The 20,662-nt window shown below is 36.3% G+C and overlaps 2 protein-coding genes across 5 annotated transcripts in view; both read right to left on the reverse strand.

The window, feature by feature from the left end:
* Window positions 1-12,074, reverse strand: part of LOC127635118 (serine/threonine-protein kinase 17A-like) — a 48,823-nt gene extending 36,749 nt beyond the window's left edge. Inside the window, exon 1 of the mRNA XM_052114912.1 lies at window positions 11,632-12,074. Coding sequence (XP_051970872.1) covers window positions 11,632-11,789 — 158 coding nt within the window. The 5' untranslated portion in view covers window positions 11,790-12,074. The remainder of the gene's footprint in view (window positions 1-11,631) is intronic.
* Window positions 12,075-13,398: 1,324 nt separating this feature from the next.
* LOC127635342 (E3 ubiquitin-protein ligase HECW1-like) overlaps window positions 13,399-20,662 on the reverse strand; it is a 115,490-nt gene continuing 108,226 nt past the window's right edge. For all 4 annotated transcript variants that reach the window (XM_052115303.1, XM_052115304.1, XM_052115302.1 and 1 more), the window contains 6 exons: window positions 20,476-20,574; window positions 20,260-20,389; window positions 19,743-19,889; window positions 19,435-19,549; window positions 18,236-18,434; window positions 13,399-16,205 (listed from right to left, as the gene is read on the reverse strand). In XM_052115303.1, coding sequence (XP_051971263.1) covers window positions 16,094-16,205; window positions 18,236-18,434; window positions 19,435-19,549; window positions 19,743-19,889; window positions 20,260-20,389; window positions 20,476-20,574 — 802 coding nt within the window. In that variant the 3' untranslated portion in view covers window positions 13,399-16,093. The remainder of the gene's footprint in view (window positions 16,206-18,235; window positions 18,435-19,434; window positions 19,550-19,742; window positions 19,890-20,259; window positions 20,390-20,475; window positions 20,575-20,662) is intronic.

The following is a 20,662-nucleotide window of genomic DNA, read 5'->3' on the forward strand; positions in this document are numbered from 1 at the left end:
GTGGATGTGCAGCACTGCTGCTGAAAAAAATCCTAGGGGAAAAAAATAAAAATAGAAAAGTTCTTTTGTTTGTATTTGGATAAACTCAAACCTAAACTCTGGTCTGTAGGTATACCTACAGGTCATAGTTGCTGTGCGGACAGAGCTCATGTGAGAGTCATGGGCTTGGAATGGGTTTTAAGCATTTTAAGCTTCCCTTATTTCCAACCCCATTCTCCACTCCACAGATTTACTACACACAGCTGGGACTGCCTTCCTCCTTTCTTCAAAAAAATGTGGAGATTAATGTGGGTGAACAAAAAAAAATTCCTTGTTTTGAGCTGGCCCATTAAAATGTGGGTGTTAAGTGAAACATCTTTGTAATGGTTTTCTTCAAGACAGGAAAAAAATTATTTGCCTTAGATTTTTTTTTTTAAATCATATGATATGTGACCAAACAGAGCCATTAAATATGTGACCCACAGAACCATCAGTGATGTTGCATTCATGCCAGAATCTCATTGAGATGTAGCTTACCTAACTCTCATTGGATGTGCAAACAGTCACCTTGCTCACCAACACACGGTCTACACCGGACTTTATAAACAGTTTAATTTGTGTAGTAGCACCAGCATTTGCTGCTTAAAATGGAATGTGACACCCATTTATTGTCAGCGCAACAGACACGTTACAACGGATGCTTCCAGTGTAGACAGCAAAATCCCATCATAATGAATCTCAATCAAAAGTGAAATGTTTAGTTTTTTTGGTGAAGAAAGAGAAAATGTAGAAAATGACTGGTATCACAAGTTTTCAAAAGAGTTAAATCACTTAAATGTTATAAGTAAGAACTTGGACATGCAGCTAAGTATTTGAGCCAATAATGCAACTCTCAAACTATGCATGACAGTGTAAGAAATTGCTGGTGGGTGCTTCTCATGACTCAAAAGCCAGCATTCATAAAATCCCAACAGTCTGTAATCATTCTGATTGAGACTGATTCAGAAACACTAAAGAACCTTCCGCTCCTTTGAAAACCTAATAGGCTTTTACTGCTCTTGACTGCACAGCTTTGGCATACCTTAATTTCCATAGTGTTGCGTTAATCTGGTCCCCACTGCTCAAGACTGGCTTCTTGAAAATACAAATGCCACGAGGGAATGCGATGGAAGGAGCAGCTCTAATCTCCTCACATAATACCTGCCACTCCAGAGGTCTACGGTCGTCCAATCAAAGCATGGCAGCAACTTTTTGGAGAGTCTATCATTCCCCCACTGCGAGTAATGCCATTTTGAGGTGGAATACCAAATCGTGACAACAGTTGACAATGAGGTCACATGATTCTCACAGGAAAATGTACTAACGATCATCTTGTAGTTCACATATGCCATGATGTGGTACACATGTTTTGTCAAATATAACTCAAAGTTATCTGTGGTTAACGAACTTTGAGGGCCTTTGACACATATACAGATACAGATAACACCCTGAGTGCAATGGCTATCATGTGTGCAAGACTAGGGTTGATGGCAAGTTTAAATTTATGTGAAATACCAACCATATCTCCAGCAGATGGTCTCTCGGTTTGGGTAAAGTGTCTGGTTAGAAATCGGCCAACTTGCAGGTTGGGTAATAAGTTATTCTGAACATTTGAAATCATCCAGGTTGGATCTAGATCAGTGGTTCCCAAACTGAATGCTGCCATGACTGGCTAGGTGTGCCTTGGATTTTCTGCTCAGATCAATATTTTAATACCCACCAATGTTAAAAATACCAGCAGTACAGAGAACGGACTCAATTTGGTACCGCATGCTGTTTCGTATCTCATGGTGAATGCAGCTGCACACGTGAAGTAGGGCTGGGAATTGCCACAGACCTCCCCGATTTGACAATATTTATCAGAATATATCAAAACGCTATTCTGAGATGCGGGTTGGCACTGTTTTGGCGCACAAGGAAGACCTACACAATATTAGGCAGGTGATATAATGTTCTGGCTGACACACACACCACACACACACACACCACACCCCATAATTTAAATAAAAAAAGTGGAATTTTTATATATTCTAGATTCATTACACAAAGTGAAATATTTCAAGCCTTTTTTGTTGTAATCTTGATGATTTGGAAATTAAAAATCCATTTTCTCAAAATATTAGAATAAAGAATTGATAAAACAGAAATGTCAACCTTCTGAAAAGTATGTCAATTTTTGCACTCAATACTTGGTCGAGGCTCCTTTTGACAAGATTTTGTTTCTGTCGATGGTATTAATCAGCAACAAGAATCTAGAAAGAGCGCTGGTCAATTAGTTAGCTGCAGCCCATTTGCCAGGAGCAAAAGCTCTTAAATGTGGGGAACAAAAACAAAGTATGACTAAAAACTCCCATCAGCACACACACGTTTATGGTAGGTGGAAAATTCTCCTTGACAGAAAGCGAGGCCTGTTTACTTTGTGTCTGTGACATGGTTAAATAATGAACTCTGACGTGACCTCAGCACAGAGCGAGAGGCACATGTTCACATGGTCTGTGTGTAGAGCAACATCATTTCTGTATATCTTGGGAAAGGGCATTACCTCATCTGCAAGACTCTATGCTTTTCAGACCTGACTGCATTCTTTCAGCACCTCGATCTTTGTTACACAGGGGTAATTATGCAGAAAACAGATCTGGTTTGCTTGCCATGCCTTCATGGAGACAAATAAATAACGTAATCTGACAAAATTTACTTCTCCCTTTTGAGCTGTGGTTAAAAAAAAGAAAAGGAAATTCAATGGGTTGACAGAGTGAATATGCAAAACAATTCTTAAAATTAAGATAATTGATTCTGTGCAAAAAACACTATAACATGCTAGGGTGTAAAATTACTATTCAGTAGAGATGTCCCAATCGATCAGCCGCCGATCAAAATTGGCCGATATTAGTCTTAAATCAGTGATCAGCTGATCGTGCCTAGATTTAGGGCCACACTTTTTTGCAGCCTGCAGGCAATCACACATACACTGCCCCTCTAATGAAGGAGTGCTTGCTCTGCCCTTGAAGCATGACAAAACGGCCTATGGAGGGTGAGATGTTGGCAATTCTAAGCATTCACGAATGTAAAAACTTTCCGACATGTAATTGAGATGAATATGCTGGATTGTTTTTAAAAAATGTGGAAGTACAGGTGTATGAATATTAATTTGCCCATTTTCTAGAGTCGTTATGGTAGTTATTCGAAATGATTGCACAGTGAACAGGAAGAGGATATAGAGGCTGCTAACAGGTTTAAAAACAAATAATCATGCAAATACATGATACATGACGCGAGTTGTGACATTCAGATGTTGTGTTGAGTGATAGAGACTGTTTGAGCAAACATGAGCGCATTTAGCTTTACTCTCTTTAACACGAGCTCTCTCTGTGTCAAAGACGTGCACTCTTCAGGTGCTATCAATATCTCATAAGTCACTCATACCAATTTAAATCGGATTAATGTTGGTCACAATACAAACAAACCGTTTAACCTTCAATAACAACACCACATCTTCATGTATTTGCTTAATAATAAGTGATTTGTGTTACAGCAAACTCAAAGACAGTAAACAGAACATATATATTAATGATTTCTCACTGGAGCAATTTTAGAGCTTGTTTTTAATATATTTTTCTTATTTCTGAATGTATCTCTGTGGTGTGTGATGTTTTCATTGTTTTTACTGGTTGTCAGTGTCACAATGGCACAAAGTCTGCAGCTCTATTATCTAGGCAAAGACAAGAATCGTATAGGGACAGATACATATAGGTATCTGCAGATATTTAATATTTAAATATCGGATCGGGGCCAAAAAAAGCTGATTGGGACATCCCTAATGTCATAACAGGGCTCCAGACTAACATTTTGAGGATGGTAAAAATAAAGTTGTTCTGAACTGGCTAGTGTCACCCAGGCATTAATACACTGTAATGAGAAGGATTGCATGTCACAGCGTCGCATCACGTCTGATTAGGACATGGTGTGACAGTGGGAATTACATTTACATATATGCATTTGGCAGACACTTTTATCCAAAGCGACATATAGTGAACTTATTACAGGGAAAATCCCCCCGGAGCAACCTGGAATTAAGTGCCTTGCTCAAGGACACAATGGTGGTGGCCGTGGGGATCAGACTCATCCCTCCCTTTCTTTAAAAAAAGCAAAAATCTGGGTTACAGAGAGGCACTTTCAATGGAAACGAATGGGGCCAATCCATAAACTTTAAAATACACACGTTTCAAAAGTATAGCCACAAGACGTAAACAATATACATGTTAACAATTTTAAAATTGCTTCCTAACCTTTTCTCAGTTGTATACAATTTTACAACTTCATTGCCATGACTATTTAACAATGTAAACGGACCATAAAAAGGACAATTTAAAAAACTTTACAACTCAATTCACAAGTTTAAACAGAAGAATTCATGCAAGTGCTTTTAAACACTCCATAAATTAGCCCCATTCTCTTTCAATGTAAGTGCCTCGTTAATTGCCTTTTTTTATTTTATTTTTTTTTATTTAAATTCAAAATTATTTATGGTAATCAAAATTAAGCCACAAATAATGTAAACACATAGCTCTTTTAAACCAACTACACCATTTCAGCTATCATCAATTTCCATACCACAAACAGTGCGGGACTGTTAATTAAGTGCCGAATTTTAATACTTAGGAATTTGTTCTAAAGCTAAAGTATGAGTGATAGTAAAGCTCCACTTAACAAGCACCAATAAGACTTGATAACTTCAATTCAAAACAGTATCAAGCCCTAGTTTGTAAATATAAATAAAACAGATCAGCATGCATGAAATGTGAATTTTGAATGAAATGTTTAATGTGTTTTTGATGTGTGTAATAGCTGTGGCTGGCTAAATCAACATTGAGATTGTTGAGGAACAGGACATTTGCACTGGTATTATTGCCCAGATCAGCATTGACACTCAAGCACAAACAGGGGTTCATTACCAAACTTGGCTTTCACATGACATTGCCGCCACCCCCCACCGCCACGGTCACCCTCGCCCTGTTTCCATGGTGCACAGCGTATGTTGCCACTGGGACCTCAGACCTATACAACATGAATGGCACAGCGATGATGTCATGGTGTCCCACTCAGCTGTCAACTGGTACAGACATTCTTTGGGAAAGACTGGTCTTACTAAAAGAAGCGATGGGAATGCACACTGCACAAATCCGGCAATCAAGCAGAACTGTATTGGAGATGAAACACCACTGAAAGGCCTCCGAGAATTATAAGAGAAGGGTGAGACATTTTCAGCTCATGACATGCCGTTTTAGACATTAGTGAGATTGTGGTGTCATCCATTTTTTCACCATGAACACATCTCTCCCAAATGTACTCCGTGTGTACACCACATTAATTAAAAGATAACAAACTCAAAAGTTCAATACTGAATAAGCTGACCTAAGGCAAAATGTGTAGATATATTTGGGACACAGTTGTCAGCATCTTTAAAGCCATAAAAATACAAACTAAAAACAAAACAAAAACATTTAAAACCACCTTAGTGATCATCAAAAAATCCCAGTAGCTGCATATATGATTTAAAATAATGTATTTTTTGATTCTGTCTGCACTCTTTTAATTGTTTAACTATGTAAACATGCATTATCCAGACGCCACTGACTGTCGCACTGTCTTGTTGTTCTTCAGCATCTCGCGCAGGATAGAGGCATTTTAGACAGCGTATCAAATTGAAAAAAACTTCAACTTTTAAAAACACATCAAGACACCTTGATTGTTCGATTGGTTGCACTGCTTCTAGCTTTTAAAAACCTTGTTGTAAAGCACAATGCAAAAGGTCAAATACATAGGGATCTTAAATTAGCCAAACATAGTTTAATTTCAAACGGCAACAAACTGTGAATGGCACGCTGCCATTTACAAATTTGTTGGTGTTAAAAAACTTAAGAGATAGTGTCGTCCAAATTGTTGAACACAAAATCTTGTTTTATTTGTAACTCTTCCCATCATATATCTCATACATGCAAAGCAAAGCCATTTGTTGATCTAAAGAGCTTGGCCTGTGTCCACAAACAATAGCAAAGTACTGGAATTATCCACGTTGGAGCATCTAGAAACCACAGGACTGCAAAAATGTCACCTCATGTTCAGTACTGAGACCCATCAAGACAGAGCCGGAGCTTTTCAAAAACAAGAATCAGTGCCATTATGACCTCATAAGTGACTATGGGGATATTTAGGGATGTGTGAAATGACTAATTTCACTGACGTTTAAACATAAATTTTGGAGTCGACTAGAAAACTGAAAAAACATTGTGTTTATGCCACCCATTTACAATAGGCTACTTAATCCATTCCAACAGCCAAATCTGACACTAACTTCCACTGAAAAAGAGTATTTATCTGACACATGTTTGCCATTGTACATTAAATATAGAACAAGACACATATTCACTGAATCGGTGTTAGCGAATACAGGCATATTTATTGAAAAGTTGAATGAATTGTGCAGGATGATACTCAAGTTTGGACTCGCACAATTTTAATGGACTTTGACTCGTCACGGACTCGGATGCATTTTTACTCTGACTCGAGCCTTTGGGTTTTCTTTTCAGAGTCCATGACATTTGAGATGCAATGAAAAAAAACAACAACAACAACAGTAATTAATGAACACATCTCTGTCTGCAGCCATAATAGCCCCTGAAGTCGTGGACATAGCCAGAGTTGTTTCACTGGGTCAAAGCAAAAACACACATGTGCACAGGTACACTCATCAGTCAACCAATACACTTGAATGTTACTACAGGGACTACTGTATAACATCAACTACCGAGGTGGCTGGCATGACAAAAACATAAAGACGGGTATGTATCAATGTAATAGAAACTAAACGAGGCAGTTCCACAAGACACGGGACCTGACATGTGGTAAAATTACATGTGCCGTTTGTGCAGCCATGAAGGTGCTCCCATTGAGGTTTCACCGTGGAAATACATTTCAGATATCCTTATTGAATATAAATCTAACAGACCTCTCAGATCATTAGGATTAAGTCAGTTAGACATACAGAGGGTTCAGTCAAAACAAGGTCAGACAGCGTTTAGCCATTATGCCACCCGCTGCTGGAATCAGCTTCCAGAAGAGGTCAGATGTGCCCTAACAGTAGCCACATGAAATCACATCTGTTTAGCTGACTGAGCACTGTGCTGCACTTATTGATTTCACAGAATCATTTTTTGCTTTTGTCTTTTTCATTTGAATTATTGTATCCAATTATTTTTATTTAACTTTTTCTCAATATGTGTGTAAACAATTTTTGGTTATCCTCTGTTTGATCATGGAAGATTAAGAACAGTTATGTATGGACAGTTAACAATTTAATATTCTTTTTCTTATTCATTTTAATCATTTACATTTTTTCAAATGTATTTTAATAATTTTTATTCATATTCTTAATTGGTTTAAATTTTTTATGTATCTTGTATTTTCTTTAAAATTGATATGTAAAGCACTTTGAATCGCCATTGTGTATGAAATGTGCTATATAAATAAAGTTGCCTTACCTTAAAAACGTAAAATCAAGAACTTAACTGAGTCAAGTCACCCACATCATCTCTCACAGTTTACTAAAAACAGCATATAGAAATAAAAATACATAAAAATAGTATTAATATTGGATATGAAGTATTTTTAGGCGTAATGTATCTACACATGTAGGCTTCTGTAGTCTGTTGTGGTCCACGCAGTGTTGTCAGTTTAAACTGGTCCATTACATCTTAATGAATTAAATGTGTAACTTTGTTACTGCTAAAGTAGACAGCAACTCTAAACAGATAAACAGCACCAGTTTATTATTGATTGACTATTGCATTGACAAGCTATAAAATATTAGGATATTTTGGGCAGTGTCATGTTTTGTTTATAATTTAAATTATAGAAAAAAATATATATTATTCAATGACAGAGTTTATGTATGAAACTTGAATGAATTTAGTTGGTTTTGAAATTTTTATTTTAAATATTTATATTAATTGTATTGTAAACCACCGGGTAACGTATTATTCTCCATGTTTTCAGACTGATTGCAAACCAACATGGCTGCTGCTCAAGCAAATGTCAATTGTTATTATTATTTTTATGTTCTGCGGCAGCAGCTGCGAGACGCACACGCATGTATCAGGGATTTAGGTACACGAGCAGCACGCAGAACTGCCCTGCATTGTGTGGTTTCCCACAAATTAACTAGAAAATCATATCAGTGACGACATGGCCCTAATATTATCAGTGGGCTTTTCCAGTGTTTTTGGATGTAGCGTTTGCAGTCAAATAGTGAGATGTAACATCTCAGTGAGTGCTAATTACTACTGTGTGGACTCATTTGTATGTACAGTATTTTCCCAAATCAGTCAGCAGATTCAGAAAGAAATCTCAGCACAGACTATTATTTCTTTAGATAGGGATAATTTTATAGAAAATTAAATTCTATTGAATAGACAAATTGAAAATTAAGTAGAAATAAAAACTTCATTAAAATTTGAAATAATAACTCTGGTTGTAATGACTAACATGGCTTTCACTTTCAAAAATGTCAACAGAACACAATAAGAATTGTGCTTAAGGACAGTTATGTCTTCACACACCTAAAGCAAATGCTTTTATTCTGAAACCCCTTTGAAGTTTGTTCAGCAGGATTCTAATCATAAAATGTGAATATGAAATGCAATATGAAACAGAGGTGTTTTTGTTACATTTATGTTGGCAAACTTTTTTTCTTAGCTGTAAAGTTAAAAAAAAAAAACGTAATATTGATGTTGAGTTTACGGTTACAATTTAAATTCAGATTCATGAACTGATTCATTTGGACTCGGACTCGATTGTTTAAAGACTCGGACTTGACTCTGACTCGACTAAGGTGGACTCGAGCCCAACACTACAATAGAGGATCCCTAATAGCCTGTTCTAATATGTAACTCACCAAGTGAAAGTTAGTTAACATAAAATAGGCAGGACATTGCAGAAAATAATTAACAGGTCAGCTAAATATATGAGAGAGGCAAAAAAGCACTGAAAAGTTGCATGTATTCATGATGAGCATTAGCCAATGATCTAATGTGACAGCTGAACCTTAACCATTAATGGTTAGGATTAATATATATAGGCATGTGAGAAATGTACAATAAACCGAATTCTAGACATGTGCACACAGAATAAAAGATAGTTTAACCACTTGAACTCATTGAAAATAGCCTTCTTGATCAGAAAGGTAATAATAAAAAAATTGGCATACCTAGTCTAATATAGTGATTTTCTAGGTTACTAAGAGCATAGGCCTACACTTTTGATGATAAAAATAAAATTGTAAACATGGTCCAGTGAAAAACAGGACCTAACTCAGAAACTATTATCCTGCACTTGAAAGAGCCTGCTCGGCGGGAAAATGACTTGCAAGCACGCACCTATTTAAAGAAGACACAAATGTGAAAACATCTATAACAACTTGAAAGACAATGTTTCAGAAAACTGTTTCCAACACCACAACTGAAGTGATTTCCATAGTTTGTTGTGTTGGCTTGTCTTGCTAGGAGGACATCTGCGCATGCAGCTAGAGATAGAGGAATGAAACATGCACAGTCTCAGGTGAAATGAAACCCTGTTTACATCGGCTACAGATATCCTCTTTTTTTAATAATTTAATTGTATTATTAATTATATTTAACTTTATGTAACATTAACATGAAAGTAATTTAAGTGCATCCTTTGTAAAAATATAAATCCAAACGTAAACGGGATTTTTTTTTTTTTGTTTAATTGAAAAATGTTTTGACCGACTGGTAATTCCAGTGTAAACTAACAGCATCATTATTGTTTGGTCGACTAGTCTTGCACACCCCTAGTGTTTACACTTGGTCACTTTATGCATTTTTACTGATCAGATAGCTATCCGATCATGAAAAATGGGGTGTCTGGGGTGCCTTGCGGCAGCCTCCTCTTTAGTGCCCCCCCAGCAGGTGGCGCTCTAGGTGACCGCCTAGTTCGCCTTTGCCTAGAAACAGCCCTGCATCTGGCTGTTCAAGCCACACATGTGAATTTTCTCCACCCAAATAGCGCTACATCAGCATAGGGAAAATGTGAACATAACAGCTGCTACAGAGTATTTGCATAGGGCTTGAACTGCGCAATACAAAATATTTTTTTCTGCATTTATTTAATGCAGATCGCTTTAGAAAATGAAATTAAACACTGACAATAAGCGCATGGACATATCTTACCTGCGACAAGCCAAGTGGGCACAGCATTATAAAATACAATCTTGCATAGTGACTCAAAAACTCCAATTTATCCAAACAGCATTACATACTAATTCTTAATAAGGTACAAAATCAATTTCTCAGCTTACGAAATTAGTCTAGACCTCTCAGTCTAGCCTGTAATCTAGACTATTTTGAGAAAATATTTGCCGTTTCCCTAAATAAGTGCATCTCTTTTCAGCTATGCTATGTCTGAATAAATGACTTCTTTAATACATCTAAATAATAACACAAGAATGTTCTATCCAAACCATTTGCTCTAAACAGAACTACTCCCTTAGCAGTCATTTATATTTAATCAAATTACTTAGTGTTGTGGGACAACAAATACAGCAAGATGTCAATACATTTCTAAAATAAGGCTATCTAGGCTAACTAGACTATACATGCCAGTATCTGGGCTAATGTGATTCTCCAGTGAAAGAAAGTTAAACATAGCCATCATAATCATTTTGGCACACACTGAAATCTCACACTGAAGCCTGTGAAAATGGCTTGTCTCCACATGTACACAGCCATCAAAATAAAAACAGCTGGAGCATCCAATCACATTTGCTGGGATCCTGAGCTATTCAAGTTTAGCTTTTGGGAAATGGACTTAGAGATCACTCCTGGACATAAAATGTTCATCTTGATGGATTATACTCAGGTGAAATGGCTTGGCTTCAAAATGCAGGCTTGGTGGTGGCAGGTCTCCAAACAGTTGCACTTTTAAATCTCAGCCCAATGCTCTTTATGTGTTTTGCAAACAAATGGATCAGCTAGCTAGATAATATTTCATGTTGAATCATGCTTGCGATTAACATAAGTAGGCTATCAGATAATTGTGAGCGAGTTGAGATATTGCAGATCTCATAGTGAACATTTGTGTTTCACATCACAAACTCAAACTCAAATCTTGCATTAAAAATGCAAACCTTCACATGGTTCTGAAATGAACTTGATCATTGTGCAAAGAGCAGCAATTTTAGTATAGGCAAATAAATGCATGCATTGGCATAGATTAATTAGGAAAATGCTCAGGATTTCTCATAACACATTGTATCAAGAATGTAAACAATTGAAATGGGCATACATTTCAGACTGGTTGTAAAAGCAGAATACACCTGAAATACACATTTAGACTACTTTGTATTTACTGACTGCATCACTTACTTAAAGACAGATAATATTGACCTAACTGGTAGATATCAATATTTTTCTAACCAAATAAGCTCAAATATTGACGAGAAAGCACATGCACTAGGCAAATGAAATGAAAATGAGATGACTTATGACAAGTGAAACAAACACTAAAAGTTATGATGAAGTGCATGAGTGTGTATCATACCTGCCCAGCTCTTTGCCCGGGATGATGTCATAGTGCTCCGTGAACTGCTCGCTCCTGATGGCGGTTCTGGTCTCGCGCAGTAACCCAGGGCGGTTCTGAACGGATTCACACTGAATTCGGTTTCTGGACGCGGTCGTTCGTGGACATTCAGGAATCATAACGGCTTTTTAAAAGTTTAAAAAAAATAACTACTCCGTTTAATTATTGTACTTCTTCCTCTATTTACCCGTAAGACCAGTCCAACAGGTGACAAACGAATACTATCAGTCTACCCTTACTTAATAAAACGGTTTCCCTGACTGTATTTTCACCTAAAAATAGGAACATGGAAACGTGTCTAAAATGGAAATTATTGATACTTTCATCTTCGATTAAAATGAATCCGGTGACCAGAAATGCTGGCTGTGATGATTACTCCTCTCCTCAACAACTACTTTGCTCAAATGATTCAACCGAAGCCAAGCTGCTGCTCGGAGTCTCGGACTTCGATTGCCGTGGTGAGAGGCTTGATTGACAGGCCACTTCACCTATTACGATCGTGTATTTACCCAGTGGGCGGGAAAAGGTGTCTCTTGCATGACATCGGGCCAATAGGAGCTGATCAATTAATTAATTAATTAAAATAACTCTGAAGAGATACAAGCTGACTGACAATGAGTTTATTTCGATGCTTCATTATACTGAAACCACTGAATGTCCCCGGGATCCTGTGCTCTCTGCAGACCCTAAATGTTTTTAAACATTGTGGGGACTTCCATTAACAATTGTTGTTAATTAAGCAGATTATAATTACAACCTACCCCCTAAATTTACTCCATTGTTCTCAATAAAGGGTCATTTGAATTACTGCACTTTGGATGACTTCTTCAGCACTGGTAGATTTTTTTTCACTTGTTTTTACTATAATAAACTTAAAACTCTGTCAGTACATTAAGACAAAATACACATGTTAATAATACATTCTCTCAAAAACCTAAATATCTCATGCAGTTTTGTTTCTAAAAAAAGATTAAATTAAAGACAATTAAAGAAAAACAATTTAAAAATTATTATCAAGAAATTTTGCCTTAATATCAAAGGTCTTACTAGAAAAAAGAAATTATTATCCAACATGAATTTTCTTGCTAAAAATATGAAGGTGTCTGGTAACATGTGCATGTAAAATGGCTAGAAATAGCATTTTAGCTTAGCATAAAGCTAACAATTTACACAAGGATTATTTCTATTTCTTCTGCTCCAAACTTACTTCAAACTGACTTCTCTGTCTGCTGGTATGAATGTAACACATCATGAGAAAGTGTTTCACCGCTGTTCAAATGCACTTTGGATCACATCATTTATATGTATAAATGTTTTCCATCTGAAAGGACTAAATATTAAATGAAACAAATGACAATAAAATCCAAAGTGATCAGTTTAGTAATCAAAATACTTTTGATATACTTCTGTATATCCATCTATATATATATATTATATATATATATGTGTGTGTGTGTGTGTGAAACATAAAATATTAGTAAAACATATATGCACACAAATTGAAGATGATGAGCTTTCCCATAGCACTGAATTGAGGCCCCCTTGTGGTTCGATTGTGTATGAATGAGCTCAAGCGTGTGTATTTTTGAATGTGCATGTGCAGGGGAGTAGCAACCCCACCTTTAAACATTTCTGTGTCCCTCATCTTTTTAAATCGTTTCTACACCCTTGTGTATATGTGTAATTAAAGATAAGTGATACAACCAACTATAAAGTGATTATTTATTAACATGTATATACAACAATGTGGGACAAAAGCAAACCCAGTAGTAGGCCTATGACCTGCTGAGAACAAAAGCCAGGTCTGTTCACATAGAACAGGTGGACGTAAAGTCAGAGAAATTAGGCTGACATACAGAAATTATTGTTCTTGAATATTTCTATTTACATATTTGACTTTAATTAACAATGTGATACTCATTCTTTGCAAATAATAGGTTTAAAATGCAATTTCATGTTTTGATTTTCTTAAACTCATATATAAAAACAAAAATTTTAAAATAAAAAACTGAAAACTAATAAAAATGATTAAAAAAATACGTCATTATAACTTCAGATGATCAGTGTGCAACAGCAAATGGTCAGATAGTCATTTCATAATGTATGTCAATGAAAAGGTTACGTCTGATTAACACAGATTGAACTTTTCAAAGCACACATTTGATAGATCCAATTCAATTTTACCACTTAACAGGTCCGTTCCATGTCTCAGTACAATATCAGTGCAACATACCATATTACCATAATAATACACACCATTAGAGCGATGGGCCAGTTAAAAGTGGTCTAACACTGATAGGCCTACATCATTGAAAGACCACTCATGAACTATTTATCTTTTTTATGGTTAGAATGATCAGATAGGTTGAGTGTTGGAATGTAATTTTAAAAATGCAGAAATAAAAGCATGAAACATCAACACTAAATATATTCATTATAATCATCATGGTTATCATGCTTATGAGTGAGAGCCTGTTATACAGTCTTATCTCTATACAGTATGTTTGTGTGACTGTTGTGATGGAAGCTGTGAAGCAATAAATCATACAAATAAATTATTAAAAGCCATTTTTTAAAAGCTTCTTAATATGCGATCACACACAAGGTGGAGATAGGGTCTTAATAAAAAAAATTAAAAATCTTTATGGTAATGCCCACAACTTCCCATGATATTGAGGATTTCAGAGAAATATCTCAGGGATATTTTACAACTGGAATTGGATCCAAAGTCATGCAATTGCCTTGTGTCATTTTCAGATTCTCATCCCTGGGCCCTAAAAATATTTGACCTTTAAGAAGCATTGTTCAAAAGAATTACAGTTATTTTTGATGTGGCCACAAAGACTCTGGCATAAGACAGATCTGATGAGCTTAGTACTTGGGTTACTAAATTGGTTAAACAGTGAAGTCACTTACATCACCTGTGTCATGTGTATGTCAAGTCAAGTCAATTTTATTTGTAAAGTGCCTTTCACAACATGTCAACAAGATGATCAGGCATTAACAGAAGATAAAACTGTAATGTCTATAATGTCGATGAATCATCATTGTGTAATTAGTTAAAATACGATTGTGAATTGTGTTTTAAAATAAGTAATTCAATAATAATTATATTTGTAACCCCAGTGCGCAAGCCGAAGGCGACTATGGCAAGGAACAAAAAAACTCCATAAATGTTTTATGTATGTCTTTACTTGTACCTGTTTCCATATGTACTTCTTACTTAAAGTTTTTGAGCACTCATCAGATTAATAAGGTGACAAGATCTTGAACAGGTTTTAGACTTTTTTTAGGTCATCGTCTTAACAGCCACTTTGATTAAATGAGTCATTGTCAAAATCAGAAAGGTTGAATATTTCAAAGTATGTGTGCAATAAAACTCTTCACAGGGATAATGTAGAGGCAGACATAGCCAATGATATGAGCATGACATTTTAAATGAGTTACCAGGTTTGGTGCCAGTGGCTATGTTCGGATTAGCATACTATCATACTACTATAGTACTTTTGCAGTATGTACACTGTACTCTGCACAAGATGTGAATTTTCTGTAGAATTCCTAGATGACCTAATACATTTAGCAAAATGTGCAAGCAGAGAATACATCATGGAGTCATTTTATGTTATAAAAATGTGTTTCCAGTATGAACAAGTGCAATTTTTTACATCTTTTTTATTTTATATTTGACGGGACTGCCAAAAGTGAAGACATTTTTAAATAAAATGATATAAAACTTAAATGATAATAGTATTGAACATGCAACCTAATAAGGCAATGTGACAACAATGTAGCATACTACAGTTTGAAAGGTTTATGTTGCAATTTGGTTTGTATATACTTTGTATATACTGTTTTGCATACTACTTGCATACTATAAAATAGTATGTTGTATATAGTAAATACTGTGTAGTATGTAGTAATCAGTATGCTAGTATTCCATTCCGAATATGGCCAGGTATTGGATGTCATAGATGACCATATGTTAAGAGAGTCATATACCCATAAGCAGGGCCGAAGCTAGTGAGGTGAAAGGTGGTAACCATCCTTAGGTGCCCATAAGCATGGCAATACCAATCACAGAGGGGATATGTTGATGCCTGACCAATAGAGTGATGATGAGCAGGAAGTCAGTTCGATACAATAGGCTGGAAGGTTTTCTGGTTCTTCTTTCACTATTGCATACATTGTGGTTTTCCCACAATACTTCCATTATGACTGAATATTACAATATATCTTGCATTTTAGTGCAGAAACATGCTATTTCAAGCCATCTTGAACCAAAAATACAAACAAAACAACATATCAAATGCCTCCGTCCTCAAATCAAACGATTTGTTAGATATATTTATTTAAAAAATCTCTAAAAAGTCTATTGTGTAATTGCATTTAAAAAAATCAAGTCTTATATGTTTCCTGCATGCTTTCACTCCAGGCCAAAGGTGCTGGTCTCTTCCACAGCAGTTAGAAGTTTCTCATACAGCATAGTGTATGATGGATAGGGAGGCATATCCAGACGGTTGAAGCATGTATGCGCCCTGCAGGAGACAAAAATGCAGAGGTCAAAGGTCAAAGAGGTAGATCCATCCAGGTACAAATAGAGGCTGGACTCACGCCAATATTTCCTGACCAGCCAACACTATAGCTTTGTTACCAAACCTAGTGAGCTGCCTAGACAACATCTTAAGGCATCACAGGCACATCTGTTCCACAAGGTAAGCAGGAACATTAAGGAGCGTTTATAGGAGTGTTTTTAGATGCCATGTCAGGTTAAAAAGAAGGTCAACCTTTAAAAGTGCATCTTACGACACCTGCGTTCTGTTATATTCGATGCACTGTGTCTAGCTTTTTTATGGTGCTAGAACTATTATATATATATATATATATATATATATATATATATATATATATATATATATATATATATATATATATATATATGTATGTGCCATTTTACCAAATTTGTTCAAACTGAGGTCCCACAGTAAAAAGATCTATATCAAAATAATTAAATATTTTGTATTTCATAAGAATATGTTATGATCTGTTAAGCATTCATTTAGATAATAATAAGCTAAATATTTATACAGCACTTTCTATTAGGAAGTGAAAAAAATAGAAGAAGAAAAAAAAGCACATTACACTCAGTGGTGTTAAGTACTGAAATGCCAAGGCTCAAACTTTCCCCAACTCCATACCAGTAAACCATGTGAAATTCTGAAGCTGAGTGAGGCATCTGCATCCTTTCATCCACATTTTCCTTTTAGCTCTGGTTGCTGACACTGTGCACACACAATGACACACTCAAAGCCATTCTCCCCCTCACAGAGAAATATTAGCTTTTGGTTTAGCGCTGACAGTGCCAGGCTTTGATCAACAGTCGCTTCTGTTTGCCAGATGTACAGGGTGAAATTTAATTTCAAGGTGAAACTCTGGATGCAAATCAACCCAGAGTGAGATTTTGAGTCTTCACAGTCGGTTTTCAAAATCCTCAGGTAACGTTATTTACAAGTCTAAACAGTGTGAAAATGTTTAAAGTGGGTTCATATTGTGAACAGTGTGGCAGAACCAAGGCAGGTAAACAAACATTAATTAGCATTAAAATAGATGTAGAATCTGTCTTACAAAGAAACTGTTGGTTAACCTGTTGATACGCACCCCCTTTTTGAGCACAAACCATAAAAAATGACATACCTGAACTTAAATAGTTGTATTTACTGGACCCTTTGGAGTATGGACACAGTTGTAGTATATTTTGAAAGAAGACACTTTGGGCTTTATTTATCAGAATGAATATATGTTGTTATTTTATAAAGTTAGAGAAGCTGAAGTTTATAGTAATGGAAATATTTTGTAATAAATAAAAGTGCCAAGACAACCCAACATTACTAAGTTCTCAATGCCACAAGTCTAAAGAAGTTAAGTTTCAAATTGGAAGATGATCTAACAAAAAATGAGGTTCCTGCAAGCTTTTTTTCTCTGTTAAATCGCTGGCAGAGTACAGAGTAAAAGTAAGGCTCCGCCTTTCAAGATGACACAAAATCTGACTGCACTGCTCTGCTATTATGAATAAAACTACACCGTAAACAGAGTGACATCACCACCGTGTGCGGGTGATTGCGTATCAACAGGTTATTACACTGCTTGGGTAATACATCAATTGTTTCTATTTACAACAGGATATAACATAAATATAATTGTGCAATAAAATACTTTCCAGAATGAGAACGTCCCGTCCCACTTATACCACCTGTCACTAAATACCAACGGCAAGTAGAACATCATAGTTTGGGCGGGCTGTGGCATGAACGAAAGTGAATTTAAAGGACAAGCTCCTCATTATGTTCCAACCTAACTACCTATTTCAATAGGAATACATTGACACAGGTGAGAAAGTTGTGTTTGTGGGGGCCTCAAATACCAAGGTGTTTTCTTATGATAAATTATCGACCTAAAGTAGTATAAAGTCTTTACGAGATATCATATTAAATTATGTTTAATTATCACTTGATAACTACAATATTTCTGATTTTGCAGGAAGAATGTATTGTTATCTCCTGTACTATACCTTGGCAAAGAGGTGACCTTTCCCCACTTTTCAATGCAGAAGCGCCGCAGGCCGTTGCTCCCGCGCAGTGCAGCAAAACCCTCATAGGGGATGCTGGACGTTCCCGTCACAAACTGGAGCAGTCGCAGCCTCTGTTCATTATTGAAGCGCTCCACTGCGCCCCAGAACCAACGCATCACAATGTGACCATCATGGTAACCTGGACAATAACAAAGATTTCAGAGAAGTTAAACACCAATATGTGTAAGTCCAGTGCAATATAAAGCTATCTAATGCATATTTGATGTGAGATATCCCTACTTTATATTTCCGATCTCCAGTAAAGCATTGCATTGCCATATGCTCAGAAGATGACGTGTAAGGAAACTAATTGGATTAATACAGGTATTACGTGTATACGTCGCATAATACATCTTATTATGCGACTACGCATTACTTTACGGAGAGCTTATGACTCACTAGTTAAGTCTTGCATTAAGAACAGGTGGTGCAACCAAATTAAGCACTGACTTAGTTACAAATTAACTAGTAGTTACTAAGCAATTAGTGTGATCTTTACATCTCAGCTTAACTGAGACCTTAAACACATCTGGTGCAACCCTACACTATAATTGCTATTAGATGAAATAACATGGACTGATGGCTTCAACAGAAAAAATATATAGATTAACAACCTCGGAGCTCAGGTCTGTCTTTAAATGTTTATATGTTTTCGTTAAAAATCTATTTGTCTATAGGAAAAAAAATGTATGTGATCATTGCTTCTGGAACCAGACTGATGCCCTCTATAAAAATAAAATACATAGCATTAGCACACACAAATACTAGTCCATGGCCCTTCACATGTTGCACAAGCAAAGTCAACAGAGGTGTCAGGAGTATAAAGTGAGGTCATCTCGACACTATGGAACCACAAACAGCAAGATAATATGAAATTCTATAGAGTTCACACATAATGCTTTCAATGTCAAGAGTTCTGCTCTATATAATGCATGGCAATCTAAACAAATGGGATACTTGTTTTGGAATTAGCAGTGGGGATAAAAACTGACAAAATAGCTTATCTTTTGTCATGGCTATAGCTGGCTAGGCCTTCATTCATGTGCACACGATGTGACCAGCTATAATAATTACTGTTTGACAAAGCAGTTGCCATGTTGTTTAATGGATTTTCAAATATACAGCAGGCTTTCTCTTACCTCCTCTGTACTCTGTGTTGGATCTCCAGTCATTCAAATCAATCTCGGCCGTCCCTGCGATGACCAGCTCCAGCTCACGAGCATCGAACACTGACACCAGACGAGAGTCTACAACCTTTATGGATTAAACAAATAAAGAAAGAGTTTACATCAGACATTCCAACTGAATGTGAATGGTAAAAATTTGGTGTAGACTGGCAAGCATGGTTGGTATATTTAGGAGAAGCAATGTTGATCATCAGGGTGGGGGAATCAGAAGCCACCCCTTTGAAACGTTCATGCTGCAAGGACTGTTTAACCTAACACACCTCGTAGAAACCTCGTACAAGGGATTCGGTCTGCTGTACCACCCCCCTCTCCACCCTCCATCTGGCCATGCGTTCAATGTATTCCTTCTTGTTCTTCTCTGTCACTTGGATGTTGGATCCCCCTGACTTCAGTTCCCTCTCTGTCACCTGTGAATAGAGTAGACAAGGTTAAAAAACAAGATTATTGACTGTGACAAACATTTATACACTCAAAGTAATATTTTTAAGATTTACACAATTCCATCAAATGCAATTGTTTAAACTTAAACTTAAATTTGACATGCCTTTAGAAGCCTTGGAATATGACACTCAAGTCACATGGGCTACTTTTATGTTCCTTTTGGGTCTTTTTTAAGCTTAAAAATTAGTCACTATCATCTGCAATTTCTTTCTTTTTTTTTCTTCTTTTTTTTTTTTTTACAAAAAATGGACTGGGATATGCATTTATACAGGTATGGAACAACATAAGGGTGACTTTTGTCACCGTAATAGATGACCGTAAAGTTTGACTCAGAACCTGTCCAAAGACCTCCTCGTTGACTGTAAACGTCAGATCCAGTATATCAGTGATATCGTTGTCCTTCATCCACTGTAAGCTCTGATGAAACTCCTCATCCAGGTACTCCAAATCACTTAGATCTGTCACTCTATTGACCAAACAACAAATACGACCAATGAGAAGTCATCATAAAAGACTCTTTGTGATGCCATCATGATGTCCTTTAAGACTCACAGTTTAAGCAGGGCCTTGTAGAATGGACGGGTGAAGAAAGCATCCAACAAATACTGGTGGATCAAAGCCAGACCCAAAATACGACCACTGAAACGGAACCTGTGAGGGTTCAGCAAAACATTGATCATTTTATTATTATTCGGGCTGTCAATTGATTAATAATGTTTAAATTAAATAATGATTAAAT

Source organism: Xyrauchen texanus, chromosome 42 (genome assembly GCF_025860055.1).
Source record: "Xyrauchen texanus isolate HMW12.3.18 chromosome 42, RBS_HiC_50CHRs, whole genome shotgun sequence".
Classification (NCBI taxonomy): Eukaryota; Metazoa; Chordata; class Actinopteri; order Cypriniformes; family Catostomidae; genus Xyrauchen; species Xyrauchen texanus.